General features: G+C 30.4%; 1 protein-coding gene across 1 annotated transcript in view; it reads left to right on the forward strand.

The window, feature by feature from the left end:
- The window catches only part of Syn1 (Syntrophin-like 1), a 209,042-nt gene that overhangs the window by 134,084 nt on the left and 49,958 nt on the right, over positions 1–25,000 (forward strand). Inside the window, exon 6 of the mRNA XM_085661111.1 lies at positions 1,957–2,165. Within this exon, the coding sequence (XP_085517237.1) occupies positions 1,957–2,165 (209 nt within the window). The remainder of the gene's footprint in view (positions 1–1,956; positions 2,166–25,000) is intronic.

Below are 25,000 nucleotides of genomic sequence, written 5' to 3' on the forward strand. Positions count from 1 at the left end.
CGAGAAACCTTTTCCGTTTTCCGACTGAATTGCGAGGCGATTAAGTTTCGCCTATCGAACGTTTCCAAGAAAAGAAATAAAAGAACGGTGTTGAGGCGTGAGGGGGGAGGGTGTTGCGTGGAGATGTGGATGATAAAAAAAAAAAAAAAAGGAACACAAGAAACGTGCATATGAGAAAAAACCAAAAAGAAAAATGGCGCACGTCCGAAAAAGAGAAAAGGAATATTTTCGATACAAGAGATAGAGATAGAGAGAGAGAGAGAGAGAGAGAGAGAGAGAGAGGTTGCAATTTTCACAGAATGGGCGAAATCACCGATACGTCCATTAAAAAAGCTCTGCTATTAATTGAACGTATACGAACCATTCAAAGGTTTTAAACATTTGAAGCATAATCGCCTGTGTTTACATTTTTATCGATTGAGGGAACTGAAAGGTATCGTGTCTCTTATTATTATTTGTAACACGAGACAACGAGAGAAAGAGAGATAGAGGGAGAGAAAGAGAGATAGAGGGAGAGAGAGAGAGAGAAGGGATGGAAAAACAAGAAAACAAAACAGGAATGACCGACTGGCAATATTTTTCTATCCATTACGCATTTTAATTGGATGTAAACAAAGTTAGGGAAATAAAGATCGTTCGGGGCTTAAATGGAAAATGTTATATATGTATGTATCTATGGTGCATATTTATATATATATATATATATATATATATATATACATATATATATATATATGTATGTATGTATATACATATGTACGTTCGTAGACAAATAAATTAAACGAATGGGAGTGGCCAATCTGATTCGTCGTTGATGCAACCCTTCTGGTTATTATATATGTATATATATATTTTTTTTTTTCTTTTGAGTATTCCTTTCTTTCTTTATTTTTTTTCTTCTTTTTCTTTTTTTTTTTTTTTTATTATTATCATTTTCTTTTCTACTTTTTTTTCTCTCGATATAAAAATGCCTCCGATGTCAAGAAGTACTCTCACGAATTTTATGCAGATTTTAAGTTCGACGGTTGTCGGGAAGAGGTTACCAACAAGAACGATGACGGGGTACAGGGTACATGAAAGGTGAAAGAAGAAAAAAGTCGAAGGAGAAGAGATGGGTTCGTAGTCTTATGCCTCGTGACCGATCCAAAGTGCAATTTATGTCAGTCGTATCAAAGTTTTCGCGTTAAAGCTACGAAAAGGTTTACGAGGCACTAAGGTTCGCGGCACGAAGTCCAATTCGGTAGTCGTGTTACTTCTTCCGTCCTTCCGTCTCTCTCTCTCTTTCTCTCTCTCTTTCACTCTCTCTCTCTCTCTCTCTCTTTCTGTCGTTCTCTCTATCTCTTTCTCTCTCTTTCTCTTTCGATTTCTCTTCTGATTGGAGAACTTTAACCCTCTCTCACTCTCACTCTCCCAATCAGGCGATTAGGAAGAAAATACATTTACGAAGGTGCCTTGGCACTATTGCTTGTGTAATAAGATTATTAGATTCTCTCCTCTCCCCCCTCCTCCTCCTCCTCCATCCCTCTCCCTCTTTTCCTATTTCCATTCGAATCGTACCATTCGCAATTGCATGGATTATCCTTACTTTTCTTGTAATCGAGAAAACGAACCTTATATCGATATATTATTAGTCACGTTTAAATATCTACGATTATAATATGTACCAAATAGTTTTAACAGTAAAAAAAAATAATATTTAAAATAATTATAATAATAATAATAATAATAATAATAATAATAATAATAATAATTCGAAAAGATCGAAAAAAGTTTTTCAAATCCCTATTAACAATTCAACGTATACATATAGTATGTGTATATAAATATATATATATATATATATATATATATATATATCCATTTAGTTATAACATAGCAGATATAGATGGAACACCTCGATCAAGATCTCGTTCAAATGGATTAATTAACGTTCGTGTTACTTTGATTAAATTCCAGAGGGTCGAATCCTAGAATTACATTCGCCCGATGGTGTTCACGAATGTTGGTTGAGAGCCGCTGACAACACAGAGGCAAACGTATGGTTCAACGCTTTACACTCGGCGCTAGCAGCACTAACTCTTAAAGCATTGAGACTAGCCTCAGCAGTTCCGGATCCGCCGCAGCTTCAGCACATTGGTTGGCTCGCGAGGAGGCACTGTCTACAGGTAAGAAAAATCTTACGCTATTGTCACCGTTTTCACTGACGAGCCTTACATCCTGTCTCTCTCTCTCTCTCTCTCTCTCTCTCTCTCTCTCTCTCTCTCTCTTTCCCTCTCTTTCTTTCTCTTTCTCTCTTTCCTTTCCGCGAAACAATCTTCCCTCAGGGAAATGCTCGAGTCTGAGGAAGCGTCTGTCACTTGAGCACTTTCTCCTGTACCCGAAATCGGATAGGCTGAGACTGCTCTTTTGTGAATTCTCTTCCTTTGACAAAGCGTTGATGCAATAGTGTATCTGTCTATCTGCGTGTCTGTCTGTCTGTCTGTCTGTCTGTCTGTCAGACTGTGTATCTATATGTTTGTCTGCCTTACCCGCATCAGTTCGACGCGTTAAATTTGTACGAACACGAGAAGGAGATCCTCTTTCCCTTTAAGCAACTTACGGTTAACTCGCTAATGTAAGATACTATTAATGAGAAATGAAATGTTTCGTCTATGTAAAATATAGTAATACAGTTCTCTCTCTCTCTCTCTCACTCTCTCTCTCTCTCTCTCTCTCTCTCTCTCTCTCTCTCTCTCTTTCTCTTTCTCTGTCTCTTTCTTTATGAAATTGTAACTCGGTTAATTCTATTATACTATTGTTTCATATTATTACGTTCTATTAAATTATGAACAGTCGAAGGATTGTTATTAACTTCTTTCTATTTTCGTTTGTTTGTATTATTATTTGTTTGTTGCCAATAAATATTCGATATTTATGTTATAGATACTGATTGCTTAAAGATAATTATTTATTAATGACAGATATTTCGTATTTATATTATTGATTAATTTTCTATGATTAATATATTACTGACTGATTTATTTCTAATAGATTTATACATTCATATTATTGTCCAATTTTATATAGATCAAACTACTGTTAATCGATTTCTTTTTTACTATCTTCATTATTTATATTATAGATATTAATTGCTTAAAGATAATTATTTATTAATGACAGATATATCGTATTTATATTATCGGCTAATTTTCTATATGGTTGATACTATAATATGGTTGATGATTATAATTGATAATAATAATATTTATACATATTATTACCTTTTGATCTAAATTTTTAATGTAAGATGCTTTTAATGAAACACAAGACGTTCCATTTACGATAATGCATGAAACATATGTATTTTTGTATAATCATAATAAATTTTATATCATTTATTCTTACACCTATAACATGCTTTTAAAAGCTTGGTATTATTATTGACGTATGCTACTAGATAAATACAATCTTATTTAATTATTTAATTATTTACTCTTAAATCATCATTGATATTTTTGTTAATGATTTATCAAATTTTTGCTAAATTTGAATAATTCATTATTCGAACTTTTTCGAAATATTACTGAATATTCCCAGTTCCCGTTTTTTTTTCTCATTTAATTTCGATTTCGTATCGTTTCTGTTTGTTTTCTTTGTTCTTCTTCTTTCTTTTGTATTTTTCGTCATTCAAATGAAATGAAAGAAAAGAGGATTATCGTCATTAAATTATGCTTCACTCAATTAATCCTTATCTCAAATTAAACCTTTCTTTAGTCGGATTGGAATACGTAAACAAAGAAAAGAAAAGGAAAGAAAGGAAAGAAAAGAGAAAAGAAAAGAAAAGAAAAGAAAAGAAAAGAAAAGAAAGGAAACAACAAATTAACGAAGAAAAAGAAAAGCAGAAATTGCAAGAGTTTCAAAACAATTCCGTATAATTAAGTAAAGATGGCTCAGCTTAGTCGAAGTTAAAATGCGTCAGGATTTCGATATATATATAAACGATCATTAGGTTCGCCGTTAAAAACGATAAATCCGACGCCTTCGAGATTCTACCTAGGTAATTGTCCGGAAGGATCAGGCTCTTTCAATCGTTCGCTACTCCTTTCGACTTTAATCGCTACGAACCAGACCCCCAGAAGATTTTCGCTCTTTAATACAACTCAGAAATCTATTCGAGAACATCCACAGCTTTAGATTAACCTAGAGCCTCTGTGTACATCGTTAAGATATTAATCGTTCAGAGCTTTTCCACGGAGTTTTCGTTCTATTTCATTTTCTTTTCTTTTCTTTTTTTTTTCTTTTTTTTTTTTCTTTTTTTTTTTTTTTTATCCATCGAAATATCCCCCAGCGAAATCCTTGCAATCCTATTTCAAGCATTTAATCCCGAGTCGGACACTTTGTTCTTCTTTCTTTTCTTTTTTTTTTCTTTTTTTTTTTTTCTTTTCTACTTATTTATTTATTCGTTCATTAATTCATTATTGTTATCATACTCGAACACCTTTAACGCTCTAAGGATAAGAAATCAAACATTTATTTCGATATTATTGATAATAATAGTAAAAATTATATATATAAAATGTTAATTAATTATTATTTGATATTATTTAATAAATATTATATATAGTATTATATAATAGAAAATATATTTACAACGTAGTGACTATGAAATTTTCTGATTTCGAACGGCTCGAAGGAGATTTTATTTTACGAATTGTTAAATAATTTTTTAACATTTTTTTCTTTTTTTTTTTTTCTCTTTTTCTATCTTGTATAATAAACTCGTATAATATCGTATACGATAACCTGAACGATTGTAAATGAGGATAGATATCTAATAGGCTACAGTTTAAAAATAACATAATAGCAAATTTGTCACCATATACGCACGCACACATACACACACACACACACACACATACATGTACATATAAACATGTATAGATATACGCACGAAAATAAAGAGAAAAAGAGAAAGAGAGAGAGAGAGAGAGAGAGAGAGAGAGAGAGAGAGAGAAATATCCGTCAGTATAACGATTGAGCCACTAAACGAAATTGACAATTGAAACTTTGTCTCCTTCCCTTATCCCAATCCTACAATACGATATACAACGTGTCCCCATGAATAGATCCACTTTTAACTATCACAATCATCCCTGGCGAACTTTCCTAAATCCGTAAATCCGGAGAATCGGAAAGCTCGATCCCAAGACACTCTCTCAGTCACCCGCCCCGACTCCCTCCGTCCGTTCTTACCCATACCATCTATCCCTACCCATCTTAAACCCCTATAAAATTCGATCCATGGGACAGCCTAGAGCATAGTAGGCAAGGAGGATTTAGAGTTACCCTTCTTGAAAGCGAGATTCGCCCCTGCCGAATCCGTTTGCGAACCTGTCACTGGCAAGCCACAGGAGAGACACCGGAGGCGGTATAGCGAGTCAGAATGCTCCGCTGGTGGTCCTGGCAATAGTATGTGCACGAGAGAGAGAGAGAGAGAGAGAGAGTGAGAGAGACAAAGATGGAGATAGATAGATAGATCAAGAGAGAGAGAGAGAGAGAGAGAGAGAGAGAGAGAATGAGAGAGACAGAGAGAGGATCGTCGGTAAGGCCAACGACGTTGGTACATCGACCCTGCCGTGTAACCTCGGAAATCGATAACTAATATATCGGCCCGTTCCGATATGGCCGTATTGATAAAGGACCATACCTCGTCTCGTAGGATGAGGTGAGAGGAGGAAATCTCCAGTGAGAGAAGGATGGAACCAGACGTAGGAGGTGTCGACCAGCTTGGTTGGTTTGGGTACGAACACATAATTGATTGGCATTAGCGCACCTGATTGCCGTTCCTCTCTCTCTCTCTCTCTCTCTCTCTTTCCCTCTCTCTCTCTCTCTCTCTCTCTCTCTCTCTCTCTATTTCATCTTCCTCCATCTCTTCTATATCTATACCTATACCACCATCATCGTCATTATCGTCGTCGTCATCATCTACACTTCCACTAACGTCTCCTTCGAAACTCTCCCGCGGGCTGCTTAAATAATACCACCCACTTACTCCCTCCCTTCACTCAATCTATCCTCCTCTCGATTTCCAACAAGCCCTGAGAGCAACACAGTTTCATCTACTCGAGCCGATGTCCGCGTGTTTGAACGAATCGGACTCCTTCCTGATCGGCTAATATCAGATCCCTTGGAATTTAACTAGAACGTATACGTACCTGTCTACCTTCCTTCCTGTTTGTCCACCGACCTTCGTTGATCTCTCACTAGATATACTCTGTGACTTGATATATTTGTGTGTGTATGTGTGTGTGTGTGTGTGTGTGTGTGTATGTATGTTTGTACATATGTATGTGTATGGTATATGTATATACAACTATGCGTAAGCATTGTGTGCTCGTATGTGTGTATGGATTTATATGTACGTATATGTATAAATGTGGTTATATATGTATGCGTAAATTAGCTATGTCTATTATTAACAATGAAGCATTATGTTAATCCGTTATCCGACATCGACTCAGATAATGATCACGTTGATATGTTGAAGTGTTTGTATTGAGGAGATATATATATAGTTACATCATAATTAATCGGATATTGAAATAAGAGTCACTGGAGTCGTCTCAATATTCTTTTTTCAAGTCATTGTTGTTATTATTATTATTATTATTATTATTATTATTATTATTATTATTATTATTATTATTATTATTATATAAGATTAAACAATAATGTACCGATATTAATTACCCAACAAATATCTAATCACTTACATAGTATATGGTGTTAAAGAGAAAAAGTATCCTTACGTTATTTGCTATTAATATATTTAATATTAATATATATATATGTATATATATATATTAAAATTAAATATATTAATAATATTAAAACAATATATCTCAATATTCTAAATAAATATTAATATTAATATTAATATTAATATTAATATTAATAGGGATTATAAAAAGAGTGCAATATAAAATGATGTAATAAATAACATCACTTTTTTGTTAAGTATCGTTTAACGATGATGTATATAAGTTTGTATATTTTACGATAACATGCTGACACGTTCGTTCAAGTACCGATACTCATATATAAAACATATGTATATCTACATATGTGCAGGTTACATTGTAGTTTCGCTTGAAGTTTCATATAGTTGATTTGCGGTCGCCTATAACAATATGATGTTCTCCAATAAAATCTCCGCATGAATGAGCTGCGAGCCAGCTCGGTTCGCTCTAGTACGTTTAAATACCACTTCGCTAATTAAATGACAGGAGAATCGAATTCGCGTGACTCTGATAAATAATACCCAATCCAGGCCAGGCTAACCCAACCTCCGAATATCCAACCCCCGAACTCCATTCCCATATCACTCTGGCAACTCAGCGTTCAACTTTTTTTCCGTAAAATTCGATTCTCTAAATATCGGAAAACGTAATTTGATTCTGACCGCGGCGGTTAATCGTCGACGTAATAATCCGTTTAAATGGAAACGGATATAAAATAACAGTTGACATACATACATACGTACATACATACATACGTACATACATACATATATACATATATACATACATACATACATACATACATACATAAATTACATATGGGTGTGCGTGTACATATTATATATGTATACTTATATTATATATGTATACTTATTTCTTCGAAAATCTATTTTTCTTTTCTTTCTCCAACTTTTTTCTTTCTTTAATATTATTAATTAATTCTTAAATGTTATATATATATATATATATATATATATATATATATATAGAGGAAAGGAATTATAAAACATATTATTAAAATTAATATAATATTCAACATATTCGATGCAACGTAAGCTAGAGAATAAAATTTTTTTCTTAAACTTAAGCAAATCAAAAAAAAAAAAAAGAAAAAAGAAAAGAAAAAGTAAAGTAAAAAAGTGTTACCATAGCTATTAATTTATTATCAATTAATTCATATTATTAATAATAAATTATTATAAAAGATTTAAATCATATTGATAAATAATAATTTATATAATTAATATATAATTAACTGAAAATTAATATTGAATAAATTAATAATTGATTTGTTTCATGTCTGAGTAAAATATTTTTTTTTTTTATCTAAAAAATTAAAAGGAAAAGAAAACGAAAAAAGAAGAAAGAAAGAAAGAAAGAAAGAAAGAAAAAAGAAGGAAGTAAAAAATAAAAAAAAGAAAGCATCTAGTTTTCGTTTGCGAACATGTTAATTTGAATAGCAAATGAATTCTCTATAATCGTAATACACGTGTTTGGAATCTATTTCGTATTTGATAGGATCGAAACACGTAATTAGATAATATCGGATTGACGTTGTACTAGCGTTAATGACGAGCTATAGGTCCTGTCATCTGTTCGAGCGTGACATTGGAGATATGACGTGTGACATATCGAGATTAAGAACTCGCTGACGGATTAATTATCGCCGATGTTAATTATTATAACATATTTACGTTGACGAAGAATGATAACGATAATAATGACGACGACGATCATCGTCGTCATCATCATCATCATCATCATCATCATCATCATCATTATCATCATTATTATTAGATCGATCGAACTCGATTTATGTTATCAAAATTGCCGATATCGAGTACAAAAAATAATAATTATGATATTAAAAATTATTAAGAAATATATTTGCCAAAATGATTCCAATTATAATAATATATAATATTTATGGTATGTAATAATAATATTATTATTATTATTATATTATTTAATTATAATAGTAATAACGACGTATATACAATAACGATGTGTTCATTTATATATATATACATACATATATATATATATGGATGTATACATCATTTTTTGAAGAAAAAAAAAAAAAAGAAATTTCTATGGAATTTACTTTCCAAAATAGAATCCCATAATTTTACGTCGAATATTTGTTCGTCTTATTTCGTTTAGACTTTGTTTTTTTGATTCTATTTTTTTCATCTCTTTTTCACTCACTCTCTTCCTCTCTCTCTCTCTCTCTCTCTCTCCTCCTTCTTTTTCATTCGACGAGGAAAGTCAGTTTTCAGAGACTGGCATGCCAGCTAGCGAACGTTCCAGCGTTGAACGGCCCTGTCTTTTGCGAGACTGACACTTTATTGCACTCGTATATACAAGATTAGAGGAGGGCGGAAGGGGAAGAGGGGAACGACTACGACGGCGACTACGACGACGACGACGACGACGACGACGACGACGACAACGACAACGACGAAGAAATTCCAGCGTTCTTGGGTACCGTGTACTTTCGAGGTCGTCTCTTCTTCGTCTCCTAACGCTCCTTCCACCTCTTCCCCTCTTCCCGTCTTATCCTCAATTCCCCCATAACCCTCCGTCTCTTCTTTCCATCCTTCCTTCCTTCCTCCCTTCCAAGCCAGCTCAGGTATTACAAGAATGATTTTACAAATTCAATATGTAAAGTTGGTTGAATTTATCACCGTGATGCGTACATCAATGCCTTTACCTGCCTCCTTTCCCCGTTATCATCCCATTTCTATCTCCCATCATTCATTTTTCCATACTTCAACTATTCCGTATGACGTCTTGGTGTTCTGGTTTGCTAACCATACCATACGGATCGCAAACATAAGTAACGATCGCGACAAGGTTAAACGATTTAATACGACGAAGAATAATTTCGATATATAAATATATAATATATATATATATATAATTTTTACGCGCTCAAGAAAAGTAATTGTTCGCATAAAATAATAAATTTCTAATAAAAGCGAAATTATTTTTAAGCCCAAGAGAGAGAGAGAGAGAGAGAGAGAAAGAGGTGATTTTTACGATATAGAAGTGAACGAGGTATAGGAGGCCAATAGGGAGGGGAAGGATGAAGAGAAGGAAAGAGGGTTGAGATTATTCTAGCAGCCACAGGGAAAAGTTAATGCTTCTCGGTACTTTCGAAAACGCGTCCATGAGAAAAGCGTAGAAACGGTTCAACGCGAAACAATATTTACGAGAGTGATTATCCGAGCTTTAAAGTAAAAATATTATTGAATTACGAGCCCGAAGTTCATTCTATTCCACGTTTACTACCCTCCCCTCCCCTCTCCTCCTCTCCTTTCGTCCGTTTGCTCTCTACCTTTCTCTCTCTCTCTTTCTCTCTCTCTTTCTCTCTCTCGCTCGTTCCTTTTTCTCCTTCTGTTCGACTTAACCGAACTTATTAAATTACTAACTGCAAAATTAACAGTACTTCGAATAAATGCGTTTTAATTAATTCCACGTAATAATGAAGAGTCTTACTCGGTATATTTTTCTTATCTCTCTCTCTCTCTCTCTCTCTTTCTCTCTCTCTCTCTCTCTCTCTCTCTATCTCTCTCTCTCTGTCTCTATCTCTCTCTGTCTCTCTCTTTCACTGTCTCTCTCACTGTCTCTCTTCGTTTTTCTTTCTCCGATTTTTCTCTTTCTTTTTTTCTCTAAATCAAGGTTAACGTAATCGAGCTAAAGTAAAGTGTTCTTGCTTTTAATTAATTCCGGTTATATAATATACACTATTTCTACTGTGTCTTACCACCAACAATGTTTTCTCCTTTTTTCCATTCGTGTACATGGCCATGCGAGCGTACATTGTTCTTTTTATAAACTGTCTCGAGAATAAATGAAAAAGAGCTTTCTTTTTTTTTTATTTTCTTTCTCTCACTCCTTCTCTCTCTCTCTCTCTCTCTCTCTCTCTCTCTTTTTCTCGCTCTAGTTTTCTCAACGACGATGGAATCTCGTGAATGACCGCTCGAAGAACTCTTTTCTATAGCTTTGTAAATCGACTAAATGGGAAAATAACTGTGAAAGGAAAATGGACATGGTATGGTATGCGTATTTAATAACCGTCGAATCCTCCTATTCTGCCATAGGTTTTTCATTTTCAATAGATACAGTGATATTTCTCTCTTTGAATTTATTCCATTCATCTTGAAATAAAATCAACATACACTCGGTTCCTCGATTCAATATTCTCAATACCCCATATAACATAATTTCTTATTTCAATTCTATTTTATTATGTATGTATGTCCGTTCTCGATATTTATTGTTCAATTGGTAAAATTTTCATTAGCATAATTTTCTTTGCCGTTACACGATTTATTTTAATCAACGTGTTAAATGATGAAGAGAAAGATAAATAAAAAAAAAAAAATGAAGATCCATCGAAAAATTATCTTTCAAAAAATTTCTGATAAATAATTGACAAATCGCGTGGAAGTGAAAATCAATGATGTCTTGTAAAAAGAATAAAAAAAAGAAAAAAGAAAATAAAAAAAAAGAAAAAAGAAAAAAAAAAGAATGTACTATTATCTAAACATTCTTTAATAATATTTATTTGCAACGAGACATCGAAGATATTCACATCGATAATTTTTATATATGTACGATGAAGATTGAAAACAATTTTTAACACGTAATTTCCATGAGAGAATAAATATATGAGATAATAAATTCAATCTCACCATGATTTTACTATCATGATGAAAAACTCATTTACGTTTATTGTGTATTGCAATAGTATAAACGGGGGGCGTCTATCTTGTTGTACTACTGATATAACGCCAAAAAGGCTATGAAAGTTTGTCAAGAAATTAATAATGGGACCCGATTTTTCGCATACATATTTTTCAATTTGCGTTAACGTAATGGCCCGGTCAACTTCTACGTTCTCGCAAAGATAGGATATTTTTCTATGGTAACCTTATAAACGGCACCACCATGTTTTTCCCAAACCTCCGTGGCTACGAATAGGGGTATTAAAGCAAATGAAGTAAAATGGGTCAAAAGCTTATTCACATGGTCGTTGTTTGCATAGGATAAAGGTACGAGACAGGTACAGAAAAAGAAGAGGAAGATATATATATATATATACATCCCTATATATATATACAGCAAATATTCCTGTTGGTAAAAGAGAAGAGATGGTGTGGGGGGGGAGTTAGAGTGCGTAAGAGAGAAAAGCATCTACACTCTGTTACCAGGTCCATGAACCATCGTCACAAAGATTTTCTCTTTTTTATCCCCTCCCCATTTCTTTCTCCCCTTATTTTTTTTAAATTTCTTTTTTTGTTCTTTGTTTTTTGGGTTTTTTTTTATTTTTTTTACCTCACAAAGTTTCTCGACGCTGAACGAGGAAAGGTATTCCCTTGGAGAAAATATGTGTCCTCTCTCTCTCTCTCTCTCTCTCTCTCTCTCTCTCTCTCTCTCTCTCTCTTGCTCTCTACGTGTGTGTGTGTATGTGTGTGTATACAACAAATAGTCGAGATGAATACGACACGTAGGAAAATCCTTACTGTAGATCGTGACGAGAGAAGATAACGATACATTTTGTTTCATTGGAACAGGGATAGAGAGAGAAAGAGAGAGAAAGAGACAGAAAGAGAAGGAGAGAGAGAGAGAGAGAGAGGAAAAAGTGTTTCTATGATACAAAATCGATAGTAGACTTATATTTCTGAAGAAAAGAGATGGACGTACTCGATTAATGTCTAGACTTTACTTTCCTGTCGTACTCGATAATAAAACGAAGAATCCGTATTAATCGTATTGCATCGAAAGAGAGAGAGAGAGAGAGAGAGAGAGAGAGAGAGAGAAACATATGATTGTTTTTTTTCTCTTCCTCTTTTTTTTTCTCTTTTTCTCTTTTTGAATTCTTTTTCGAAAAAAAGAAGAAAGATATTCGTGAAATTTATTCGATCAGAATGACGAAATTAATATATCGGTTTTGTATCGGTTTTGCTTAATCTTGAAAATAAAATATTGATAAAAAAAAGTATCACTTTCAATGAAATCTTCCATAAATTTTCACAAGGGCATTTTTTAGAATCGTATTTTAGAAAAAGCTTCTTTGAATTATAAAAGAAATGTGCTCTTTAAACCTCCTTCATTTCAAAAATACGATATTGATTATTATTTCCTAAATAATATCACTTTCATATCGCATGCTTGATGTAAAAGATATATCGAAAGGAAAAAAAAAAAGAAAAAAAGAGATACTAAAAACTTATAAACAAAAGTTTTCAAATTTTCTATTAAAAATATGAAAAGTAGAAAACGATCCTATACTTATATTATATAATTGTATTACGTAATCCTACAATTATATTATATATTCTCTTATTTTATAATATTTTATATTTTGTAATTTCGAATATTTAGAACAACGAGATCATTGAACCCATTAACTCAAAAATATATTAAAAAAAAAAAAAAAAAAAGAAAAAAGACAAAAAAAAATATACATATCATACAGACGCATACACGCACATATCCACATGAAATATAAATATATATGGGTACTCTTAAGATTACGTTTTTGAGATCATAAAAAATATATCAAAGTAAAAATACATTAGTTATTATTGTTTTTTTCTTTTTTTCTTTTTTTTTCTTTTTTCTTCTTTTTTTCTTTTATCTAGAATACTTTTTATAATATTTATCTAGAAAAATCGAATCTTCCGCGTATCTCCTCGTTCGAATTTGGAGGAAGAACGAAATGCAATTAAACAAAAAAAGAAAAAAAAAATAGAAAGAAAAAAAAGAACATAAAAAAGATAGAAATAAAGAAAAATATTTCGAAAGCGATTTGAGAGAGATAGGAATGGAAAGGGGTTAGGAGGAGGGGACAGGGGCGGTTGAAACTCGACGCGTTGTAATTTATCTCGTACTGTGAGAGTGTGTAATCACGCATGCGAAAACGGAAACAGGGTGAAAGTAGTATCCAGTTGCGTAACGTTACGTTACGTTACGTTACGTTACGTTACGCTCGTCCTTCCCACGCTATTCCCTCCTCCTCCCAACCCTCTTTCCCTATCTCAGTCCCGGCAATAACTGCGGCATAGTCGCATAATCTCCGCGACGGTATATCACGTGAAGGATTTTCGAATAAAATCGTCGCGACGCTGCCTTCTCTGGAACGTTTTTGAAGTTACGCATATTTTATTATTATATCCTTGATCAGTAATACTCATTATCATTAGGGATTCTAACATTGAACATCTATTTACTAATATCATTATTCGATACTTAATTTTCATCCCCCAATTCCATTCCCATACTCTTCCCTATTCTCATCTCTTACCCTCGTTTTATCTATATCTACTTCTATCTCTCTCACTTCCTCTCTCTCTCTCTCTGTTTCTCTCTCTCTCTCTCTCTCTCTCTCTTTCTCTCTCTCTTTGCACATATCACTTTGGTAACGCCTTCCGTCCCGTTATTAATTTTACCCCTTTCTACCCTCCTCCGACTATCCCTACTTTTACGTTTTAAGCTCACGTCGACGAAGCCACCACTACACCTTCAAAATTGTTATTTTACTACCGGCATAAAGATTAAGGGAAATTAGGTCGCTTGATTTAGGAGACTTCTCGAGATCTCTCTCTCTCTCTTTCTCTCACTCTCTCACTCTCTCTCTCTCTCTCTCTCTTTCTCTTTCTCTTTTTCTCTATCTATTTATCCCTTTTTTTTGTTTTTTCTTTATTTTTATTTTTTTTCAAACAAAATTGAATTAAATAGAATCCGAGGTGTTAAAGAATTTCAAAGGAATGTGAAATGGTAGAACGAAAAGAGAAAGATAAAAATAGAGTGATATCATTTAATCAACATTTTTATACGTTCGATCAGTGTTCTAAATAAATCAATCAGTATTTTTATACGTTCGATCAGTGTTCTAAATAAATCGTCAATATTTTTATACGTTCGATCAGTGTTCTAAATAAATCATCAGTATTTTTATACGTTCAATCAATGTTTTAAATAAATCATCAATATTTTTGAACGAGTAATGATCATTATTTTACGTAAATCATTAGTATTTTTATATCAATTTGATCAGTATTTTGAATAAATCATTAGTATCTTTATACATTTGATCAGTATTTTATTGAAATCTTCAATATTTTTAAAAATCTTATCAGTATTTCAAATACATGGTTAATATTTTTCTACGTTTAATCAATATTTTATATAAGCGATCAATATTTATAATAAAATATCAAGACGTAATATAAATTATTGACATGTATACGCAACCCTTACACTTAATTATTCATACTGATCAAAATATTCATATAATATACTGATTATTCATTTTACATAATACTTATCATTAATTAATAAAAAATATTTGATCAAATAAATAAAAGTGAAAAATATCTATGATAACCTGTGATTAAGAATAATTAGAAAGGTATGTATTTAAAGTAATGTATTTCAAGTAGAATAGATTGAACGCTAATTTGATGTAATCTCTCTGTAAAAAGGAAAAAAGAAAGAAGAAGAAAATATCTACGGACATTACGAAATTTAGGAATGAACGAAAATATATTAAAAAAAAGAAAAACATAATAATAATTAAAAATAATAACTGTAATAATTCTCTAAAAAAAAGAATAGTAATAATAAATAAATATATTATAATTATTATTATATTTAAATAATAATAATAATAATAATAATAATAATAATAATAATAATAATAATAATAATAATAATCATAATAATAATGATATTTATAAATCTGTTTTAAAAAAAAAATTTGTGAAAACTCTTATCATGACCAAATCCTTCTAATCTAATCTCTAATCTCTCTAATCCTTTATTACTTTTCTTATTAAATAAAAATAATTAAAATTGAAGAAATGCCTCGATATATTTCGAATTATATTAATAAAAATGTTAACGATGTTAACGTACTTTTTGACATTATATTTTTCGAAATTTAAATAGATCATCCTACAAGTTAGTACGATTACAACAAACATTTGTCTTCGATTACGTTTTAATCTCTATCCTTTTTCAATCCATGTATTCGATGGAATTAACTCTAATACTCGAACAGCCATTAAGCAAAATACCAGAGGAATAATTTTAAAGCATTGTATTCTCGCGTCGCATAACGATATGTTTCGTTCAATCCTTTCTGTCTCGGTTTTTCACTTTAACGAGCTTACGACGGCCGATACAGTACTTGCATGTACAACTTAATGGCCACTGATTTGTTCAGTCTAATCGCTTGACGACTATGACCTCTTTATTCGAATACGAATTCTAACGGTGTAATAGAGTATTATTCTATGAATTTTCAAACGAGTATTCTCTATTATTCACTCGGGAGAAGAAAATGCAGAATACAAAGAAAAGAAAAGAAAAGAAAAGAAAAGAAATTAAAAAAGAAATAAAGTAAAATATAAATTTTATATTGTACGAATATTAAAATGAACAATGAGTGGTGTTAATGGATAATACGTTGAAAGAAATTATTGCAATTGTCTTAATAAAAACTTTTAGTCATTTTCGACAAATTTTTCTTTTACGTCCGTTCACGAGGATTCAATAAAGAAAAAAAAAAAAAAAAAAATTTTCGCAGAAATGATTAACGAGAGCACTCTTTTTTTTTTCTTTTTTTTCTTTTTTTTTGTCAACGTTTCATATAAATCACATGATTTATAATTTCGTTCGAAACTAAACGAATGAATATTTTTCATTTAACTTTATTTTTAGCGTTTTCATTTTCTTTCAGATACTTGCACAATTTTCTTCCTTTCTTCTTCTTCTTCTTCTTCTTCTTCTTCTTCGTTTATTATAAGAAGAAAAGAGAGTAAAAAAAAAAAAAAAGAAAAAAAAATAAATAAAAAAGAAGAAGAACGGAGCATGACGCGATTAATTTTGGTGCATGTATTAGGAAGACGAACGTGAAGAAAAAAAAAAAAAAAAAGAAAAAAGAGGAAGAAAAGTTTATTAGAAAGATAGAAGAGATAAGTGAGATAAAGAGAGAAAAAGCGATGGTAGGGCGGATAAGGTGAATAGGGATGGGAAGAAGAGGGAAGGGAAGAAGTGGAAGTAGAAGAAAGAGAAGAAGAAGAAGAAGAAGAAGAAGAAGAAGAAGAAGAAGTTAAAGCTTGTTTTAAAGCTCTCAACGAGTTCCATAATATTCAAAGAGCGTGCATCGCGATTGTTCCGAATAGAAAATCATCGTGGAAAATTTATGGAACTCGTACATCTATAAAATAGTGCGTTTTACGTTCCTCCTTAATAGTGGCCATTCACCGTAGAACTCACCGAGTTTCTACGGCGGTTCACTTTTACCTCTTTCGTACAGACTCTTTTTCTCTCGACGACGGGTACTCGTCCTTTGCCTATTGAAAATTAAACGTGAGAAGAATTAGGAAAATTTACCTTGATTATACAGTGTGAACCGTATATAATGGTCGGCAATTGAAAATTTTTGTCCCTTACTACTCCCTCCACTTCTTCCTCATCTCACTCTTTTCCTTCTGTTTTTCCTTTTAATCATTAATCTTCTCAATTGACTTGGAATATTTTTCTTCTCTTTTTTATTTTTCTGTGTCTTTGTTTCTTTTTTTTTTTTTTCTTTTCTTTTTCTATCTCTTTCATTTCATTAATTATCGAAATGATTTTCAAGTCACCAGACGTATTTATCAAAATTGAAATTCATCATGAACGATTAATCGTCGAGAAAAAAATTTTTTCAATTACATACGTTGAATTATGAAATTATTATTGTAATATTTTCTATATCATTTTTATATTTTTATATCGTAATAATACAATTATCATCATGGACAATTTTAATCCGATAAATATTATTCATAACTCGTCGAATGAAGTGTATCAGTTCATCTCATATGTAATTTACGTATAACAATGTATTACAATGTCTACCAATGAAATTATTATAAATTACTCTTTCCATTCGAAATTGCATAATATGTGTCGTAGTAAAAAAATTCTTCTTTAATATCAGTACACAAACGTTGATTATTTAATAGAAAAAAAATGAAAAAGAAAAAGAAAAAGTATCAAGAAAAGGAAAAAAATGAAAAGAAAGAAAAAAAGAAAGAAAGAAGGGAAAAATAACAATAATTAATGTACTTTTACTTTGATATATTTTTTTCTATCATTAAAAATATCGAAGATAATTGATTGTAATAGAAGAAAAATAGGACACAAGGTAAATATACAAGGAAATATTTCAAATTTGAAGTACCTAACATATAGTGATCGTTCAAAATGATTCAACCTATGTGGAATCAAGAGTGCAAATTATCCACACACACAAACAAAAATATTCATACACACATACACACACACACACACATACACATGCATTCACACAGTCTTTCAACAAATGCATCGCTCACGAATAAAAATCTCAGGCCTTGCTTACGGCTCATCGTTTTAAATCGATTTCGAAGAAATCGCAACATTTACGGGCGCCGCATCGACGATCGACGATCGACGATGGGATCCTAACGCTTATTCCTAAGCATGTTTACAACTTTCTTATTCTCCTATCTCTCATCAGTCACATTTCTTTTTCTACTTTTTCGTTTTCTTTTACTTTTATTTTTTTTCTTACCCTCCTCCCCTCCATGCCATCTTTACAACCAAATCATTAAATTCATTCGTGTATTTATCATTTTTCTATCACCAATATGGAGATGTTCAAAGAATTTTGCAGCGAGTACATGCAATCGAATAATATCGTAATGATCGTCCTTTTAGCCAGTACTTCTATATCAAATCGATCCTTTCTGCGAGAGAGAGAGAGAGAGAGAGAGAGAGAGAGAGAAAGAGAGAGAGAGAGAGGAGAGACAGACAGAGAAAAATATATGTTCATCTCTTTTATATACAGAATAAAAAATAAATGAATAAATAAATAAATAAATAAAACGATGTCATTATCAATATCAGTATCATCTTTGTTATTGCAATATTATATTATATTATATAGTATTATTATTTTATACTACTATATAATATTATATTATATTATATAGTAGTATAAAATGAAAAAAAAATATTCAATTACAAATCAAATATACTTGTTCATCGTCCATATATATATATATATATATATATATATATATATATATATCATTAAACGATTTTAATTATTACAATGTCAAATTATTCATATTATGCTATGTACGCATATAACGATATCTATCTAATTGAGATCTTAACGATGTGTATTTCTTTTTTTTTTCTTCCTTTTTTTTTTTTTCTTTACATTATCGATTCAATTTTCTTTTCTTTTTTTTTCTTTTTTTTTAACGATTTAATTTCAACCACACCATTATGATATTAGTTTACATCGATCGTTACGAATTTTTCAAATTGATCCGCGACAAATTTATATCGAATCGAATTCGTGTAAATATATCTTTCTCCCTTTATAATATTTGATAATACAAAAATGAAATGGTCGTGAAAATGTAAAGGAGAGGAATTGGTACGAGGAAAGAGGACGGGGAACGAGGGACGACATCGACGGAATTAAAATTTGCCGTCAAGATAAAATCTCTTCTCACGGGAATGAGGTTCGCGATAAGCAAGTCGATCCACATTAAAAAGTTTTCATCCTTGCGATTTGCCATTACCAACCAGTCCTCCCTTCCACCCTTCACATCCAATCACATCCACCCTCATCCTCACTTTCATCCTCATCCATATCCTAACCCTCCCCTCCCCTTCCGCCTCTCTCTCTCTCTCTCTCTCAATCTACGAACCATTGAACTCCTCTCTTTATCGCGTTTCGTTACAGTTTCTTCTTAAACTTTTCCGGCCATGGATATGATGTGCTTCCATCCCTTCGTCCCTTCATCCCTTCATCTCTTTTCCCATATCACCCCGTCACTCTCCCCTCTTTACTACCAACGCCAGAGTACTCTACTTATCCATGATTTTACAGAATTCTTTCGAAGTTCAACGAATGTCGACGACGGTTAGTCCCTTTTTAAGATGAAATTTCATCTCGAACGTCTCATTCATAGAGAGAGACGGAGAGAGGGAGAGAGAGAGAGAGAGAGAGAAAGAAAGAAGAGGAAGTGAAGGTGTGAGAAAAAAGTCATTGGTGTATCCAGCTAACTAAGACCAACCCGCATTTTCTTTGAAACTTTTTCCTCCTCCAACTCTTCTTTTCCCTTCTTCTTCTTCTGTATCTATCCCTCCCTCTCTCTCTCTTTCTCTCTCTCTCTCTCTTGCACTTCCTCCACCTTCCCTCCTTCTCCCTGATTTGATACTTTCTCTTTTTTCAACCATAAATCATGATACGTAAAGTCGCGAGATTACGATGTCCGTATATCTTTCTCGACTATTCGTTTATTATTCTTGATTCGTTAATAATATACGCGATCGGTTCATTCTTATCTCGAGCGATATTTAAGATTTGATTAATATCTGGATTCCTTCATTTTGTTTGCATTTGCTTTCGCTAAATTTCTTCTTTCTTTTTCTTTCTTTCTTTCTTTATTTTTGTTTTTTCTTTTTCGTTATTCTTCAGATAAATAATATTTCATAACAATGTAATAGATGGTTTTTAGTAAAATGTATTCATAGGAAAGTAATTCTCATTTTTGTTTTTTTGCTTTTATTTTTGTTTTTGTTTTTGTTTTTGTTTTTCTTTGATTCAGAAAAATAATATCTCATCGCTTTAATCAAATGATTAATATATGAGTACATACGAGTAATTTTTAGCGAAACGTGTTTATAACATATATATTTTATCCTTTTTTTATTTATTCAGAAGAATAATATCTTATCATTTTAATTAAGTACATAATATATAAATATATATAGTTATGTGTTTATTATATATATATATATATTTTTTTTTTTAATTTATTCAAAAGAATAATATTTAATCAAATGTATAACATATAACTACAGGTTCTTTTTTGTAAAATGTGTTTATAACATATACCTTTTCATTTTTTTCATTTATTCAAGAGAACAATATCTTATAGTTTTAATCAACTAGATAATATATAAATATATATAGATAATTTTTAACATAATGTGTTTAAAACATATATATATATATATATTATATTCTTTTATTTATTTATTCACGAAAATAATAATGTGACATCGTTTTAATTAAGTGCATAATATATAACTACATACAGATACTTTTTAGCAAATCGTATTTATAACATATACATTTTATTCTTTTTTATTTATACAGAAGAACAATATTCTATCGTTTTAATAAACTAAATAATATATATATATATATATATATATATATATATATATAGATACTATTTAAACAAGTATGTTTATAATGTATACATTTTTTCTTTTTTGATTTATTCAGTAAAATAATATGTTATCATTTGATCAAGTAGATAATATATAAATATATACAGGTAATTTTTAGCAAGCGTGTTTCCAATACGTAAATTTAATAACAAAATTTCCTTTTATTTTCTTTGTTTTTCTTTTTCAGAGAAATAAATCCATATTATATATAGTGCATCTAAAATATCAATAAATTCATTTGATGTATTAATAGAAGAAATTTAACGTCAATTTTATTAGATTTTCTTTTTTTATTTTATTTTTTTTTTTTTTTGCTCAGCTAATAAGAGAAAGAGTGGGAGAAAGAGAGAGAGAGAAAGAGAGAGAGAGAGAGAGAGAGAGAGAGAGAGATAAAGAGAGAGAGAGTGAATGAGAGAGACTGTTTGTCTGTTCGTATTTAATAACATTAAACAGTATATACAATACGAGAATGTAATCCTGTAAGCATGAATCCTTTGGAAACCGTACACAAAAGTATCATATTATCCGAATCGATTTCTCGAAAAGAGTTCTCGTTTGTTCCCCTTTAAAACTAATACTGTTTTAGGTTCGATACCTTACACACACACATACACACAAACACACACAAATATACAAGATGTCTCGATTAAATTTAAATTGATAAATATTCTCCATTGAATTGCAATATACTTAATGTCAATCATGACTTAATAAAGAGTATCATTTTTATTAAAAATTTAACTTCTTTACTACATTTCCCCGATTCAAACGTGATTTATTTTTGTTTCGTTCAAGTTCATTTAAATTTAAAAAAGAAAATGATTAATCTCTTTTTACGAGCTCCGTATATCCTGATAAGAAAAGTATATTATTCGATTTAACAACAGAAAAAAGAGAAGATAAAAAAGGAAACCTCAACTACTTTCGTCGATCTCGAACACAAAATGTGATCTTAATAAATAAAAAAAAAAAAATAAATAAATAAATAAATAAATAAAAATAGAAGAAAAAAGAAAAGAAAAATTCATACAATTGTGGCGTATGAAAGTCCCGTGGATATAAATTTTTTTTCTGTGTCGATTGGTTAAACAAAAAAAAAAGAAAAAAAAAGAAACTGAACAATAACGTTTATATATTTGTTTCAACAAATGAGACACCCTGTACACGCGTCGTACATATAAATACATATGTAAATCGCATACTTATGTAAACGTAAGTACGTAAAAGAGACACGACTTGCTTTTAAAAACGATATCTGTGCTGTTTCTACTCGTTCTCGTATGAACGCGTCGCATTACACTGGTAGTTGTAACGCCCTTTACTCTACTTGTGGAAAAAAAAAGAAAAAAAAAAAAAAGTAGAAGAAGAAGAAGAAGAAGAAGAAGAAGTATGGAGAAACGAGAAGCGAAGGGTGCCAATGTACGTCCTAATGTAACTTCCATTAGGGCCTTTACGTTCTCGTGAAAATGTAACGTAACGACGTGCGTATGCGTTCTTCGATATACGGCCGTTGTCACTATCAACGTGGCTAATGGCGACAAGAATGACACCAACACGTAGTTATGCGAATCTAACGTTATAGTTAAACATTAATGTCATATTCTTTTTATGTAGTTCAAAGAGATTTAAGAGATTCAAAGTTTATATATATATATAGTGCTAGATGATGGAACATCATTTGTAATAATTATATTTGAATATCAAAGGATTCGACTTTCTTTATTTCTTTTGATTTATTTCAATTTTAAATAATAAATAATGAAAAGGAAATAAACGAACGAACATTCGTTTTAACGTTACAATTTTATATGAAATTGTATTTCAATATCTAATTGAAGTAAAATTATAGTTATGTTTGGTAGCGGTATAATAATTTCATTTTTTTATTTTTTTTTTTTAATTTTATATATAAATGTTTTGTAAATAAATTAAACGTTTTTTTAATTTTTTTTTTTATAATATATAAATATAAACTTTTTTTATTATTATAAATAACAAACGCAACGTAATTTTTTATTACTTCTTTTACTTTTTTATTTCTATTTTAAATAATAAATAATAAAAATATAAATATTCGTTTTTACATGAAATTCTCATTTTGTGGATGCATTTTGATATCCATTTGAAATAAAACAATAGTTATACGTGATTGAGATATAACATTTTCAAGAATTTTTTTTTATCTTATATATAAATGTTTTTAAAAATAAATTGAACATTTTTTTTTTTAATTTTTTAATATATAAATATAAATGTTTTTAATATTAAAAACGACGAACACGCAACGTGATTCATAATCATGAAACATTATCATTTTAACATTGTGCTTATAACAATTGGAATTATATTGAATAAAAATGATAATCATCTTTAATACGTAAAAGAGAAAAAATCAAATAACATTAAAAAATAAAATAATAATGTACGAGGGAAAAATCGAGTGGCGATAATTCTATAATTAAATGAAAATGAATAACATTTAACAATACTTAAACTTGACGAGTTTAAAACTTTATAGAATTCAATGAAACAACATTGTTGGAACGTTAGAACAGAAGTGGACCCATCCTAGGCTCTCTCTCTCTCTAGTACCACTTCAAAATCTTTCACTCGTGTATTCACATTCTCTCACATTTCCTAAACTAATAACCTTTTCAGGAAAATTCAAAATGCAATTATGAAACGGATAAAATCGTTGACTATTTTAAAACTATCATAGAAGTAAAAGCTAACAATAAGTGAAATTATATCATTTAAATGTTTCTATTATCATTATTGTTAATATTATTATTATTATTATTATTATTATTATTCACAATTAAAATCGAAATTACAGTGTAATAATTTATATCACTTTAATGTAAAAGTATAAAAATGATAACGAGCGTTTATACAGGTTGATTACATTTTAAATAATATGGCCAAATATTTTTCGATCTTATTGGCTTCAGAAACAAATGTTTCAAATAAAAAATTCTTAGATTCTCGAGGGAGAAAAATATCAGATATGATCAAATGATTACAATTTTGAAAATCTATGAATGAAATGAAATAAATAAATATGTGAAAAAAAAATAAGAAAAAAAGTTGATTAATGAATAATACATTGGTTAGTAAATGTTTATAGGAATATTCATTTAATTATTGTTTAAATAATTTTTTTAACGTTTTTTAAATGTTATTGAATTTAATGAGCACAGTTTATCAAACGTTCAAGACGTTATAACACAATGAAATAACGATGAAATGGTACAATGTAGGTCTTCGTTGAATTCGTATCGATATTATTCACAACTTTTGTTAGGCTTAAAATATCGATTTCCATGAAAAAAAGAAACAAAAATAAAAAAAAAAAAAAAAAATAAAAAAAAAGGAAATTGTCATGACATATTCGTATCTCAACAAGTGCGTCCTATACGAAATATCTGTAACACATATTACATTTCTCTCTCGAAACCTAAAAACTTTTGTTTGATACATTTGTTTATAAAACCAATAGGATCGAATATGTGTTCGGCCATATAGTTTAAAACGTGACACCCTTTATAATATCAAAATTTTTCTTTCAATAGAAAATTCAAACCACGCTGTCTCGTTTTTATTTATTTTAGACGATCCCTATAACGTCGAATTGATAATATTAAATGAAATAAATAATAAAATGAATAATAATGATACGATTGAAAAGAGTAATACGAAAAATTATAATCAAATAGATAATAATAATAGTAGTACGATTAGAAGAAAGATAATACGATAAATAATAATGAATAACAATGGTAAGAATTGAAAAAAGTATTATGATAAATAATAAGTAAGTAAATAATAATAATAATAATAATAATAATAATAATAATAATAATAATAATAATAATAATAATAATAATAATAATAATAATAATAATAATAATAATAATAAT

Source organism: Vespa mandarinia, chromosome 13 (assembly GCF_050613455.1).
Source record: "Vespa mandarinia isolate Hongniang chromosome 13, ASM5061345v1, whole genome shotgun sequence".
Lineage (NCBI taxonomy): Eukaryota > Metazoa > Arthropoda > Insecta > Hymenoptera > Vespidae > Vespa > Vespa mandarinia.